Raw genomic sequence first — 12,044 nt, 5'->3', positions numbered from 1 at the left:
TGACACGGTACTTTTAGCAGTACACGAGTCACCATCCGTAAAACTGGGTATTCAAACTACATTATCTGCAATTTTGAAAACCTTCGTCTGGTATGGTCGTTCCTTTGCCTCTTGTTGCAAAATGCAGAAAGTAGATGGGATGCATTCAATACAATACTTTGCAGCCTTGTACTGTTTCATCTCGTCACTTGCATGCCGTTGCTTCGTAAAGACAAAAGAGTCGATTACCTACGTCTGTTGTCTTGAGGCTTAGATTGAAGGTTAGATTAATTTACATCCACATCTTGAAGGAGGGGTCCACACTGTCGAAGGTCTGGAGCCACATCCTTCCGAAAATGTTGGGAGTTTTTGGTTTTTTAAAGACCAATACGGGCACGTTATACGATAGAAAAAGGTAAATAAGGATCTTTAAGGGAGTAGACTATTAATGGATGATCCAATTTCTTCGCCAAAGATGTAAATGAAACCAGAAATTAGTTAAAACTGAACTTGTAAAAGCATTCAAGATTATGGTGGTAATGGTGATACGGTCCTTTTCAGTACACGAGTCACCATCCGTAAAACTGGGTATTCAAACTACATTAACTGCAATTTTGAATCAATACCTTCGTCTAGTATGGTACTTGCTGGTGCACTTGCTTCTTCCTAAAAGACAAAGGGGTCCATTAATACGTCTGTTGTATGGATTCTTTTCTTCACAGTTGTTTAGATGAATGTAATGGGTTTTATTGAAAGCCCTTTGTTCTTACACTCAATAAGTTTATCAAGGACACGCTTCAGCTTCTTTTTAGCCTCATATTCTCTGATGACATCTAATAGATCAAGCCACGAAACTAGGTATATTTCCCAATCCCGGAGAATTTTGAAGAAATGCTCATGGCAGAGATTATTACGGGCTTTAAGAGATATGTTCAGCGTGTTTTCAACGTTACTGGAGAATTCCCCGTTAGCCAAGAAATTTGGGTCAGTTCTTAAAAAGCATATAATTTCTTTCAAATTGTCGAATATATCCAAAGCAGGAAAGATAAAGTCGTTGGATTTCGAGGTTAGAAACCGCCTGATAGAAGGCATCATAATTTTTAACATGCAAGCGAACAGAATCTCGCTCATGGCAAATCCATTTCTTTCATTATAATCTTGCAAAGCAAATCTTAGCGACCTTGCACCGCTAACTTGATATTTTCTTTTTTTTTTGCGAGTATGCACTTCCCTGATGTAATTAGAAGATTCACGTTCATCAACAGCATCGCAAACCCTTGCCCAACAGCAAAGGATATTTTCCCAACTACTGTAAATCTTCCCTAAATTCATATGGCAAAGACTATTTCGCCCTTGAACGGCCTCATACTGTTCGTCAGTGGATATTTTCGTCAAGAAATGCATGTTATATTTTCTTTTCAGAAATTAACTTGTAGATTAATTGTCCAGTCATTCCCTGTGGGGGCTAGTAGGTTTTTTTTCAAAAAGTAACATCTAAGAGCAGGTGAAATATATTCAATTAGGACAAAATAGAGGCAGTTAGCAAACGAAACTGCCTTTCTTTCGTCCTCCAGTAGTGACAGCATTTGGACTTTGGGCTGGTTTTCTTCTGTAGACGGCGTGTTCGTTTCCCAGTTATATAAACAATAGATAGTCTTTTTCGGTTTTTGAGAAGCGTTCGCATTTTTTTTTGTTTGAGCTTTCCGCTCTTTTTGTTCTTCTTGTCTTCATGTTGCGTTTCTTCGAAAACTTCTGGTGTCGTTTCGTCTAACGGGCAAGACTTCGTTAATGTATCATCGGTGTTATCAGTTGCTCGATCAACGGGCTCATCGAAATGATAAGTAACAACTTTTTTACGGTTTCGATGTCTTTTTCAACGTCGATGTCTTTTGGGAAAACCCGCTTTTTCAGGGGGCTTCTCGATTGAGCGTGATGTGTTGGAGCTATGCCTCAGCTGGAGATATGTCTCAACCAATATTCTAGGGTTTGCACACAGTTTCCAACATAAAAAACTTATCAAACTTGGAGAATTCTAATTTATTGGAGTCGTGACATCAACTGATGCTCGCTTTCTAGTTATTCATTTTGAACTCGTTGCTTAGAAATACTCGTCATTGATTCGTGCTACTATTTCGTCATTTTCAAGTGTTAATCAAATTGCATGGTCTTATAAACTTGAGAAGTTGCCATACAAAGGCAGTGTTCAACAACGAAGGGCTTGCGGTTATTTGTTCTTTTTATTTCATCTCAAACTGTGAGAGTGACAAACGGCATTTAGAGAGCTTAATCTATGCCGACGACACGTTTGACAGTCGGTTACGGTTTAGTTGTGTTGAACCATCGCAAAATGTTGGCCGATTTCAAAATACTGGGAGCGTCCATTACACGCTGGAAAACCAGAACAAGGGTGCAGACATCAGCTATGTCGGATGTAGGATTTAGTTTAGAATTTTTAGATAATGCAGGATCTTTCTGACGAGCACTTCTTTGCATGTGCACTGGCGTTGGTCTGATACACACTCTCATCTCCCATCGCTGTACAGAACCGAAAATAGTGTTGAATTCAAACAGTTGTGTTCTGACAGTTGATTAGCGTATTCCAAAACACCCAGACCAAAAATAAGCTGTATTTTTCGACCACTGGTGGCGCATGTTGCATGTCCCACCAGGCTACTAAAACTCCTACATTTCCTCTATCAGACTGAAATGACTAGCTGCAAGAGTATTAGCAGCCTGGTGGGACATGCAACATGCGCCACCAGTGGTCGAAAAATACAGCTATAGTCGTTCTACTATAATAAGTTTTCTATGGAAAGGAAAAAAAAATTTGGGTCATAGAAAACAACAAAATTTAGGGAATAAAAGTAAGGTAAAAAATAATTTGATTATACAAGAATGAACTTGAGCTTATTCTTGTAACGGGAGAAAAAATTACAAGTTCGTGCGACTTTTTGTTTCAAAGATATGTACGAAAGAAAAAAGGGACATTTTTGGAGGGTACACTAACAAAAGTAATGGCGGCGCGAAACTAGGAAAAGGGGGAAATTTTTTTACACCTGAACGCACATAAACCGTTCAGGATATAACACGCTCATAGATGCGCCACACATCAAATAATAGCAAACTCATCGATGAGTATGCTGATTTTTTTTTATTTTCGTATCTTTTACGCCTGATCCGTAATGTTAAAAAAGGGGGGGACGTAGTGCCCTAAAAGGCCATGTAAAAAGGGACGAAAAACGACAAAGTGCACAATAATTTGGGTGGGTACTGTATATGCCTAATATGATGCATGAATATGACTGACAATTAGGTAATAAATTTTAAATTAAGGCAAAGGCAGTATTTTGATTTCGACTACAAGCGTCACACAACACAGTGCAAATCTATGCCTCCCTGACGTTCGCGTTCCAAGCGGAATTTGAGGGAACCTTCAAGGTTCCTCCATTATTCTGGCTGATGAAATGGATAGGGCATTTGTCCACCTCTCCTGGTAGACCATTCTCCCACTATCGGCGCTAGAAATGCAGATGCCCACAGGCACTTGTGTTCAAGCAAGCAGTCGACGCATTGAATCGGACTTGTTGACATTAGCCTTCTTATTTGGATATTCCTCAAACGGTAACACACAATTTTACTGGGTTTGCTTGACAATTAATTCATGCATTAGTAAACAAGTTATTTGGTGAATTATCTTTTGGTAAAATCCATCCGATGGTTGGTAGTGTGTGTTTACTCAAAGTTGTCCTCTGATAATTTCTTTACAGATTAATCTTTTTTCAAAGTTTGATAGAAATCGTATCCCCGTTCAAAAATGATCTAACTCGAGACAACTGTGTGCTTGTTTATTTGACCTGCAAAAAGATTACTCTAAGTGTTTCCATGTTATCCAGTTGTGTTGGATTCTGTCTGTGAATGATGGATTGCTTCCATCATACTCAACTTTGCTTTAGGTGGCAAACCAGATAAGACACAATGAATTTTTTTTTTCTTTCGATCGTTTACCTCATTATGTCAGTTAGGAAAACTATACGACAGAGCGAAAGCGAAAAATTGTGGCTCGCTGTGGGTGTGGCCAGGAAGTTTATCTGATTCAAGTGAACTTGAATCATATTTTTGTTTTGCTATTGACTAATGACGCACGTGTGACGACCCGTGATCAAAGTTTTGTCAAATGTGGCTGTATATTGTTTTTTCTTTCTCCATATTAGGGAAGCATTATAACATGTCACATAACGTGACAAATACCTTTGTAAACACAACCTCGGCTATACTATTGAACCCGGGCTATATAAAAACGATGGATGGAATCCTCAAAATCCTGCAACTGGTGGGTTGTATCCTCTAAGCTTAGACACTGTAGATTAGCTTTCCAGTTTGGTTGCATAATCTTTTCGCCTTTTCCCCAATGTGCTTGTGCTGATGCTTGAAATAGCTCCTCTGCACCAAACACGCCATTCATTTATACAATTCAAATGAAGCTCAAAGTAAAAAAAAATATATTCTGAAAAATGAAAATGCAATAATCATTCGTGAATCAGTTGTAAAGCTATGTGATTGCCAATCCATTTTTATTAAAAAATTTCCAGATTGTGGGATGCCCCGTTATTGGATTAGTTGGCCACTTTATTGATCAAAGTAGTCCATTGTTTTTCACGGTAAGATTCGGTCAAGTTTGTTCAAAAATTTAATCAGTAAAGACTGCGATCGTGATTCATGCCCAACAGGCCGAACTACTTCTATTATTGATCGCTACATCATGTTTGATCACGACGACTTGCCTTCTGGTCAGCTGCCTCCTCTCCATTTCAGCGACCACAATTATTTCCAAAACCCTTTTTGTAAGTAAACATTTTTCTGTTGTCTTTCTCTTGCTGTAGACTAGACGGTAATGTAGATGGGGCATGTTGGAGTCACTGGATTACGTTTCGGAAGTTACGTGACAAATGAGAGACTCGGCCGGAAGTTTACATTTCATTATACGTCAAATGAATATGGTTTTTCAGGAACTAACCTACCATGTGATTGCGTTCTGTCTTTACCTGGCGTCGTCCGTCTACATGCTCGTGCTGACATCGCGCCATCAAAATCTCGAAGATCCGAAGATAGGCCTATACGCCCTGATGACGGCCGGGGTAAGTCTTTCTTTCACCTATCACTAGTTGTTGCGTCTTTTTTTTTCTTTTCTGTGTTTTCCTCTTGGGTTCTCATCCTCCTCTTTCCTCCTCTCCATATTCATCAATTACCCTTCACATCATCATTTCTCCTGGCTGTTGTATGTTCCTTCGGGGCTGCATGTGCTTTTATCTTGGTCAGCATGCTTCTCATTCCCGAAAGTGTCTTCTACCTGTGTGTCACTATTTACCACTTAGTCAATATCATACATCGCAATGCTGGAGACTCCATCGAGGAGTACAGTTTCAACAATAAATTATTCGGCGATGTGAGCTTTCATTATTAGCAGAATGAAATGCTTACCACTTCCAAGCCTGACACCTTCTCCACTCCAATAAAACTAACTCCGTTTAGCGATGCATCCATAAGAATGACTGATAGTAGTTTAGCACCTCTTAAAGTTAATTACTATTTATATTACAGATATTCGGGGTCATCAATACGATCCTGTACATTATGAGTTTTTTTAAGGCTCTCTGCAATCAGTGCGGTTTATATGATGACCGCGTTCTCGGGCAACGCAAAAACGAAACCACCACAGGCTTGTTATAGTAAAAATATTAAAATTTCTAACTTCTCTCCATGCGTATTCTAATTTATTAGAGCCGTGATATCACCGATAGTCGTTTTCAAGTTATTCATTTAGCATTCGTTTCGTACTTTTCAAGTGTTAATCAAATGCTGCACAATGACAATTTTCAATAAAAAAGATCTATTGTAATAATTTGTTCTTTTTATTTAATCTCCAACTTCAATAACCCACACACCACAGGAAAACAAAAACTACACTCTTAACCAGCACTGAGGGAACGAATCAACGTTTCAATGAAAATGCTTTTTCACCAATCTGATATAATACCACTTGATCTATATAAAGAAGAAGCCAACAACGAAAAGGGCACAGTTGGTTAAGGGTCAACGACAGATCTGAGTGACAAGCTGCGTTTAGGGGGTTTAGCCCATCACATGGCATCGCCGACGACATGTTTGACAATCGGTTGCTGTGTAATTGTGTTGAACCATCGCAGAACGTTAGTCGACTTTGAACTGCTAGGACCCTCCATTACAAGCTGGAAAACCGGAGCAAGGGTACAGACAACAGCTATGTCCGCGAGAGTTACAGTTTCGCCGACGAGATATGTGTGAGTTAGCAAAATTTTGTTCAGGATTTCTAGATAATGTTGGATCTCTTGACGAGCGCGGTTTCGCACCGGCTTGGCGTTAAAAGAGGCATCTAGGAAAACTAAAACAGCAGGCAGTAGTTCATGTTCCGCTAGATTGATCCACTGAAGAATTTGAGCCTCCTCGAACAAACTGTTTCCTTTCAAAGATTTTGGAGCCAAATAAACGGATACCGCGGCGAGCCCCGATACATGGACATCTCCGGCAGACAATGCAGGAAACTGTTAAATATATATTTTCATTTGATTGATGATCCAAACTAGACAAAGGATGAAAGTTACCTTATTTGAGATGAATGTTGATGATGGCAAGTCCAGTACTTCCGTTACCACGTTCAATTTCGTGTTGGCATACCGAGAAGCAATTAAGGCAATGTTCGTACGAACACTTCCAGAAGTGGAGAATAATGTTGGTCCATCAACAGGTTCCGCCCTATCAGAAGGCACATTTTTTCTGTCATAACTCTGTTCATCTGAACTACTTCCAAAACTAGTTTTTCACATGCAAACCAAATGGTAAGATAGGAAAAACTAGGTTACAAAAGGCTAACAACTCTCGTCTCCTTTGCAGGGCAACTACTGATTCACTTACCATAAAACAATATGTCAATGAGCAACATAGCAATAGCATCATAGCCGCAAGCAGTTTAACTGATAGCAATTTGTTAAGCAATATTCAAAGAAGAAAAGAACATTTAACGTGTTACAAATACAAACTGGGTGTGAATGTATTTGGTAAAAGGGTCATGCTTTAGGTCGGCATCTTTAATTACTTAAGAATCAACCAACCCGAGTTTGGCTGTAGACGCAGCAATTTCAGACACGAGTCCGAGTTTCGATTGGGCAAACACTGTAGCTTTCTTCAAAGCTTCAGTCAGACCGGCAGGGTTGTTTCCAGTTGCTTGGGCGGATCCAGCACTACCACCACCTTTTCCGTCGAGGAGACCACTGATATCGGCAACCCATTCGTTAGCTTTGAGACCCCGATCGTTCGCACCCTAAATCACCAATAAGACATATTTGACTCATTAAGATTGTACACTGTCATCAATACCTTTGGAGCAGCGGCCAGTACTACAACTTTGTTTGCTTCAGCGTCCACGCTGAAAAATATAGCAGCAGTTTCCGGCGATAAAGATTTCACTTGCTTCAACGCACCATCAAGAGCCTATGAAAGAACGACGTTGTTTATGGGACATCTCCATGGTAGGAAAATTTGTTTACCTTGCTGTTGGAGAAGGCGTTGAATTCGTGTACAATGTAAGGAGTATTGACACGTTCTCCTATCAATTTCTTGGCAGCGTCAGCAACGTCGTTTACGACAGCAGCTTTGATAGCACGTTCAACATCATCGGCACGCTTTTTCAAACCCTTCAACAAGTTACGGAGGTCGTCCTTTTTCCAGTATGCGATGTTGGCTTGAGATACATCGTCGGACAGATCTACAATGATGCGAGAAAGCTCCTTAACTGTTAGGGTTTTGTCTTTCTGACTGACGAAGGCATCGACTTTTTCCGACAAAGCGTCGACTTCCTTTTGGAGAAGTTCGGCTTTCTTCAATGCCTATGGAGCAACGTATGCTATTATCAATTACAACACAACTTGTTCTTAACGCCATTACTTTGGACGCTTCTGGACCAGTAATGGCCACAATACGACGGATTCCTTTAGCAATAGCTTCCTCCGAAGAGATAACGAAATCGCCAATATGTCCCGACCGCTTCACGTGTCTGAATCAAAAATATCAGTCACCAGACGTTTTGATAACCAACATCCACAGTCAAGAACTTACGTTCCACCGCAAAACTCGATGGATGTGGAATTGCCAGCCGGATTTGATGGATCTGCTTCAAGCTGTTCAACAGGTATTCCAATTGAAACAACGCGTACTGGGTCGGGGTAGGTTTCTTCGAATACTGCACGAAGTCCTTGAACAGCTTTGGCGACAACTAAAGCCGATTCCTTTGCGTACACTTCCTCATTTTTACTGATCATTTCGTTTGCAATACGCTCGGTCTGCTTAACTTGCTCTGAGGTCATTGCAGCCTAGGTTTAAAAAGAATGAAATTGTTTTATTTTATTAGCATGAAGTAAAGCATCTGTTAATACCTTGTTGGTAAAATCAAACCGCATTCTGTCAGGAGCCACGAGAGATCCTCGCTGATCAGCTTCCATACCGACAACTTGCCTCAAGGCGTAGTTCAAAACGTGGGTTCCCGTGTGATTACTCATGATTAATCGTCTTCTAGACTGATCAATACTTAGCTTTACCTCGTCACCAACACGTAGAGTACCTTCAACGTTGCCCAAATGGATAACATATCCACCTCGGACTTGCACATTCTTGACAGTGAACTCGGTTCCCTATTTAAATGTACAAGATTATCGGTTGCCATAGCTAGGTGTTTGGCAGCTCACGCACCTCACCGTCGACTTTGGTTATGAAACCCTCATCATAAGCTTGCCCCCCAGACTCGGCGTAAAAAGATGTTCTATCCAAAAGAATTCCGCATTCTACACCACTCGACACCTCTTCGTGGAAAGCCTTCTGAAAGCGGATCGCGATAACCTTGCTGGTGCATACATCAAACTCTGTCGAATAATATAATTAAAAACTGATATATTCCCTAACCATTAGAATGAATTACCATATGGGCTATCGATCGCATCGGAAACCGCCTTATAATTGTACTTAAAAGAATCGTCGGTAGGGGGGACTCCTTTATTTTGCAGTTCGGTGATGGCGTGGACGTCGAATGCGATGGTGTCGTCAACACCTGAACCCTTTCCTTGAGACAGCAGCTACAGGATAACACGCACTTTAATTTAACCAATAAATGTTAAATTTATGTATTAGATACCTGCGCCTGCTTTTTGGCTTCTTCGTAAGCAGCCATATCAATAGATAAACCTTTCTCTTCGCTCATAAGTTGTGTCAAATCGACAGGGAAACCATACGTATCGTACAAACGCCATGCAACATCACCTGGAAGACATGAACATGAATTACAAAAAAAAAAAAAAAAAAAGATAAATAAATAAATAAAAACACGAGCTGGTTATATCAACCGCATGTTAGTACCCGGTAGAGTGGTTTGGCCATTGAGTTTGGAAATTGTTCGCTCTAGTAAATCTCGTCCTCGCGTGAGTGTTTTCAAAAATTGGGTCTCCTCGTCGTTAATGATGTCTATCACAAGCTGAGGGTCACGGTTGACCTGAAAAAGGAAAAAAGAAAAAAGAAAAAAGAAAAAAGAAAAAAAAAAAAAAAAAATACGAAAAGAAAAATTGACGTTTGTTTTTTGCCTATTTGGTCGACAAGAATTGTCTTAAGATCAGTGGTAGTGACGAAGTTGATACATCACAGTAAATCACAACTAAATGTTATCCATCATTTCAACAGAATGCCGAAGAATTAAGTAGATTAAAGAATAAAGACATACCTCAGGAAAAGTTAAACCAAGCACTTGGCAAACTGTGGGCACCAGGCTTGCAAAAAATCCTGGTTTGGCATTCAGTTTCTCAGTGGCATAACGAACTCCACGACGAAGCACTCGGCGAAGGACATACCTAATATACATATATATATGGTGTGAAGAAGTGAGAAACGTGACAAGGCAAGCACTACAACCGAAATTCGAAATATTTACCCTCTACCAACGTTGTCTGGGCGTCCTCCGTCGGATAGCGCAATCGTCAATGTGCGGGCGTGATCAGCTAACACACGATACGCCATGTCAACCCCATTCACATCCTCTGATCCAACTTTCCCTTGATACGCTGGTGCGTTCGTACCCTGAGCAGATCATACATCCAAATTAGATCCATTACCGTTCCTTAAACCGTACCAAAGCTAGTTAGATACCTTTTGGATGGCTTCAAAGATTGGCTGAAAGATATCAGTATCGTAATTTGAACGTTTGTTTTGAATGACAGAAACCAGGCGCTCAAATCCCATTCCACAGTCGATGTGCTTCCTTGGCAATGGCTTAAGAGATCCATCACTTTCTCGATTGAAAGTCATGAACACAAGATTCCAGATTTCCAGAACGTCGGGGTCATCCATGTTTACGAGGTGTGCGGCATCTCTCCCACCAATCCTGTCAAAATGGATCTCAGAGCAAGGGCCACATGGACCAACATCACCCATTTCCCAGAAATTGTCTTTCATCGATCCTGGTAAAATTCGTTCCGACGGAAGCCTACAAAAAGATAAATTTTTTAATGGTCTCTTTGTGTAGAACGTCAAATGCTGAAACTAGAGTATTACCCAAGAGACAACCAAATTTGTCTACATTCTTCATCTGGCTGGAGACCAGCTGCCTCATTGCCACCAAAATAGGTTACATAAAGTCTGTCTTTTGGTAGTTGGAACACATCAGTTAGTAGCTCCCAAGCCCACGTACATACCTCTTTCTGTTATTTATGTATAATAAAAAAAAAAAAAAAAAAAAGAGAGAAAAAAAAAAAACTTAATCTATTTGATCTTGATATTTAGGTACCAGCAATAAACCTTGAAGTAGTCTCCAAATGACCAGTTTCCCAACATTTCGAAGAAAGTGTGGTGGTATACATCTTTTCCAACATCGTCCAAATCGTTGTGCTTTCCACCAGCACGGATGCACTTTTGTGTGTTAACCACACGGATCCATTTTGCCATATCACTGTTAGGATCAACTGTACCCAGGAAAAGCGGTTTGAACTTGAACCCAAGAATAACACAGTTAAAATTTTTATTATTCTAATGACTGGTTTGGATACATACCTGGTTCATACCAGCATTGGCAAATAGCAGTGTTGGATCATCCTTAGGGATAGTTGAGGATGAGTGGACGTAAATATGATCCTTCTTTTGAATAAAGAAGTCCATATACATCTGGCGGATCTTGGTAGCTGAGAGTGAGGTGTCCATACTGCAACAATTTGTGTAACTACTAATAAAAGAAATTTAACATAATATATTTTGGTACCCTAAGGTTTAAAGTTCTAGAAATATCATGATCTTTAACAGAAACAAAAACAGTTGTTACGTCTTTCTGACATTTATCGTATTTACCAGGCAAAATCGTCAACTGTCAAAACCGAAATGGAGCGGCAAAGCCGGTAATTGTACAAACTACAAAGAAAGGAAGAAAACAATAGGAATAACTGGCATCGCTTGTATTTAATACAATGTTTAGCTGATGCAATTCCGGTATCGACGACGAAATAACCGAAAAATGTCATGCAGATATTCCGTCGATACAAGAAGGGGTGACATAAATTGCAATTGAGTTTTAGGTAGGTATTATCTAAATGACGGCACCGGGAAGATAGCGATGGTACAAGGTACAAGAGCTAGTGAACTGATGCAATCTATTAATTTACTTACAGCTTACAGCGTAATGCAAGAAGCTTCCACGTGTTTCACCACCGGGAAAGAAAGAGAACAATCTGATGTTGAGTTGCGGGGATGACGGGAAGCTACTTTAAAACTTTATTATAATGAGGCCCGTTTATACAGCCATCTAGTAGTGGCGGGTCGATTTATTTCTAGTTTTCAATTGTCATTGCCATTCTTTACTCGAACCATTATACCCTGTATAACAGTTTAGAATACGTTTACTTCTTAAAGATTCCCCTCCGAAAAATTGTTGGAAGAAAAAAAAACTGCTGAAAAAAAACACATTCTATGTGTATCGCGCCAGTACCTTCCGTTAGTAAGCTGGTTAA

General features: G+C 40.0%; 2 protein-coding genes across 7 annotated transcripts; one reads left to right on the top strand and one right to left on the bottom strand.

Annotated features, from left to right (window-relative positions):
• The first annotated feature begins 3,233 nt into the window (after window positions 1–3,233).
• On the top strand, window positions 3,234–5,878 carry LOC116917011. 2 transcript variants are annotated; one of them, XM_032922353.2, is made up of 6 exons: window positions 3,234–3,600; window positions 4,191–4,309; window positions 4,569–4,637; window positions 4,707–4,820; window positions 4,986–5,114; window positions 5,578–5,878. In XM_032922353.2, the coding sequence occupies exons 1-6, from the start codon at window positions 3,504–3,506 to the stop codon at window positions 5,704–5,706; spliced, it is 657 nt and encodes a 218-aa protein (XP_032778244.2). In that variant the 5' UTR covers window positions 3,234–3,503; the 3' UTR covers window positions 5,707–5,878. The 2 variants fall into 2 exon arrangements, with proteins under 2 accessions (XP_032778244.2, XP_032778245.1); XM_032922354.2 differs by lacking the exon at window positions 3,234–3,600 and adding an exon at window positions 3,610–3,696.
• On the bottom strand, window positions 5,873–11,859 carry LOC116917010 (alanine--tRNA ligase, cytoplasmic). Of its 5 annotated transcripts, none has more exons than XM_032922346.2 (19): window positions 11,704–11,859; window positions 11,098–11,266; window positions 10,846–11,034; window positions 10,603–10,748; window positions 10,198–10,534; window positions 9,983–10,128; window positions 9,776–9,902; window positions 9,418–9,550; window positions 9,197–9,321; window positions 8,984–9,137; window positions 8,758–8,927; window positions 8,445–8,699; window positions 8,128–8,381; window positions 7,957–8,065; window positions 7,560–7,898; window positions 7,390–7,503; window positions 7,125–7,333; window positions 6,618–6,768; window positions 5,873–6,557 (listed from the first exon to the last, which is right to left on the bottom strand). In XM_032922346.2, exons 2-19 carry the CDS (start codon window positions 11,242–11,244, stop codon window positions 6,117–6,119), a joined length of 3,546 nt encoding a protein of 1,181 aa, XP_032778237.2. In that variant the 5' UTR covers window positions 11,245–11,266; window positions 11,704–11,859; the 3' UTR covers window positions 5,873–6,116. The 5 variants fall into 5 exon arrangements, with proteins under 5 accessions (XP_032778237.2, XP_032778239.2, XP_032778240.2 ...); XM_032922348.2 differs by having other exon boundaries at window positions 11,098–11,263; window positions 11,704–11,803; XM_032922349.2 differs by having other exon boundaries at window positions 11,711–11,799.
• Between the last annotated feature and the right edge of the window lie 185 nt (window positions 11,860–12,044).

This window comes from Daphnia magna, linkage group LG2, assembly GCF_020631705.1.
Source record: "Daphnia magna isolate NIES linkage group LG2, ASM2063170v1.1, whole genome shotgun sequence".
In the NCBI taxonomy this organism is placed as follows: domain Eukaryota; kingdom Metazoa; phylum Arthropoda; class Branchiopoda; order Diplostraca; family Daphniidae; genus Daphnia; species Daphnia magna.
The sequence above is the reverse complement of the archived record's forward strand: the minus strand, read 5'-3'. Positions and strand labels throughout refer to the sequence as shown.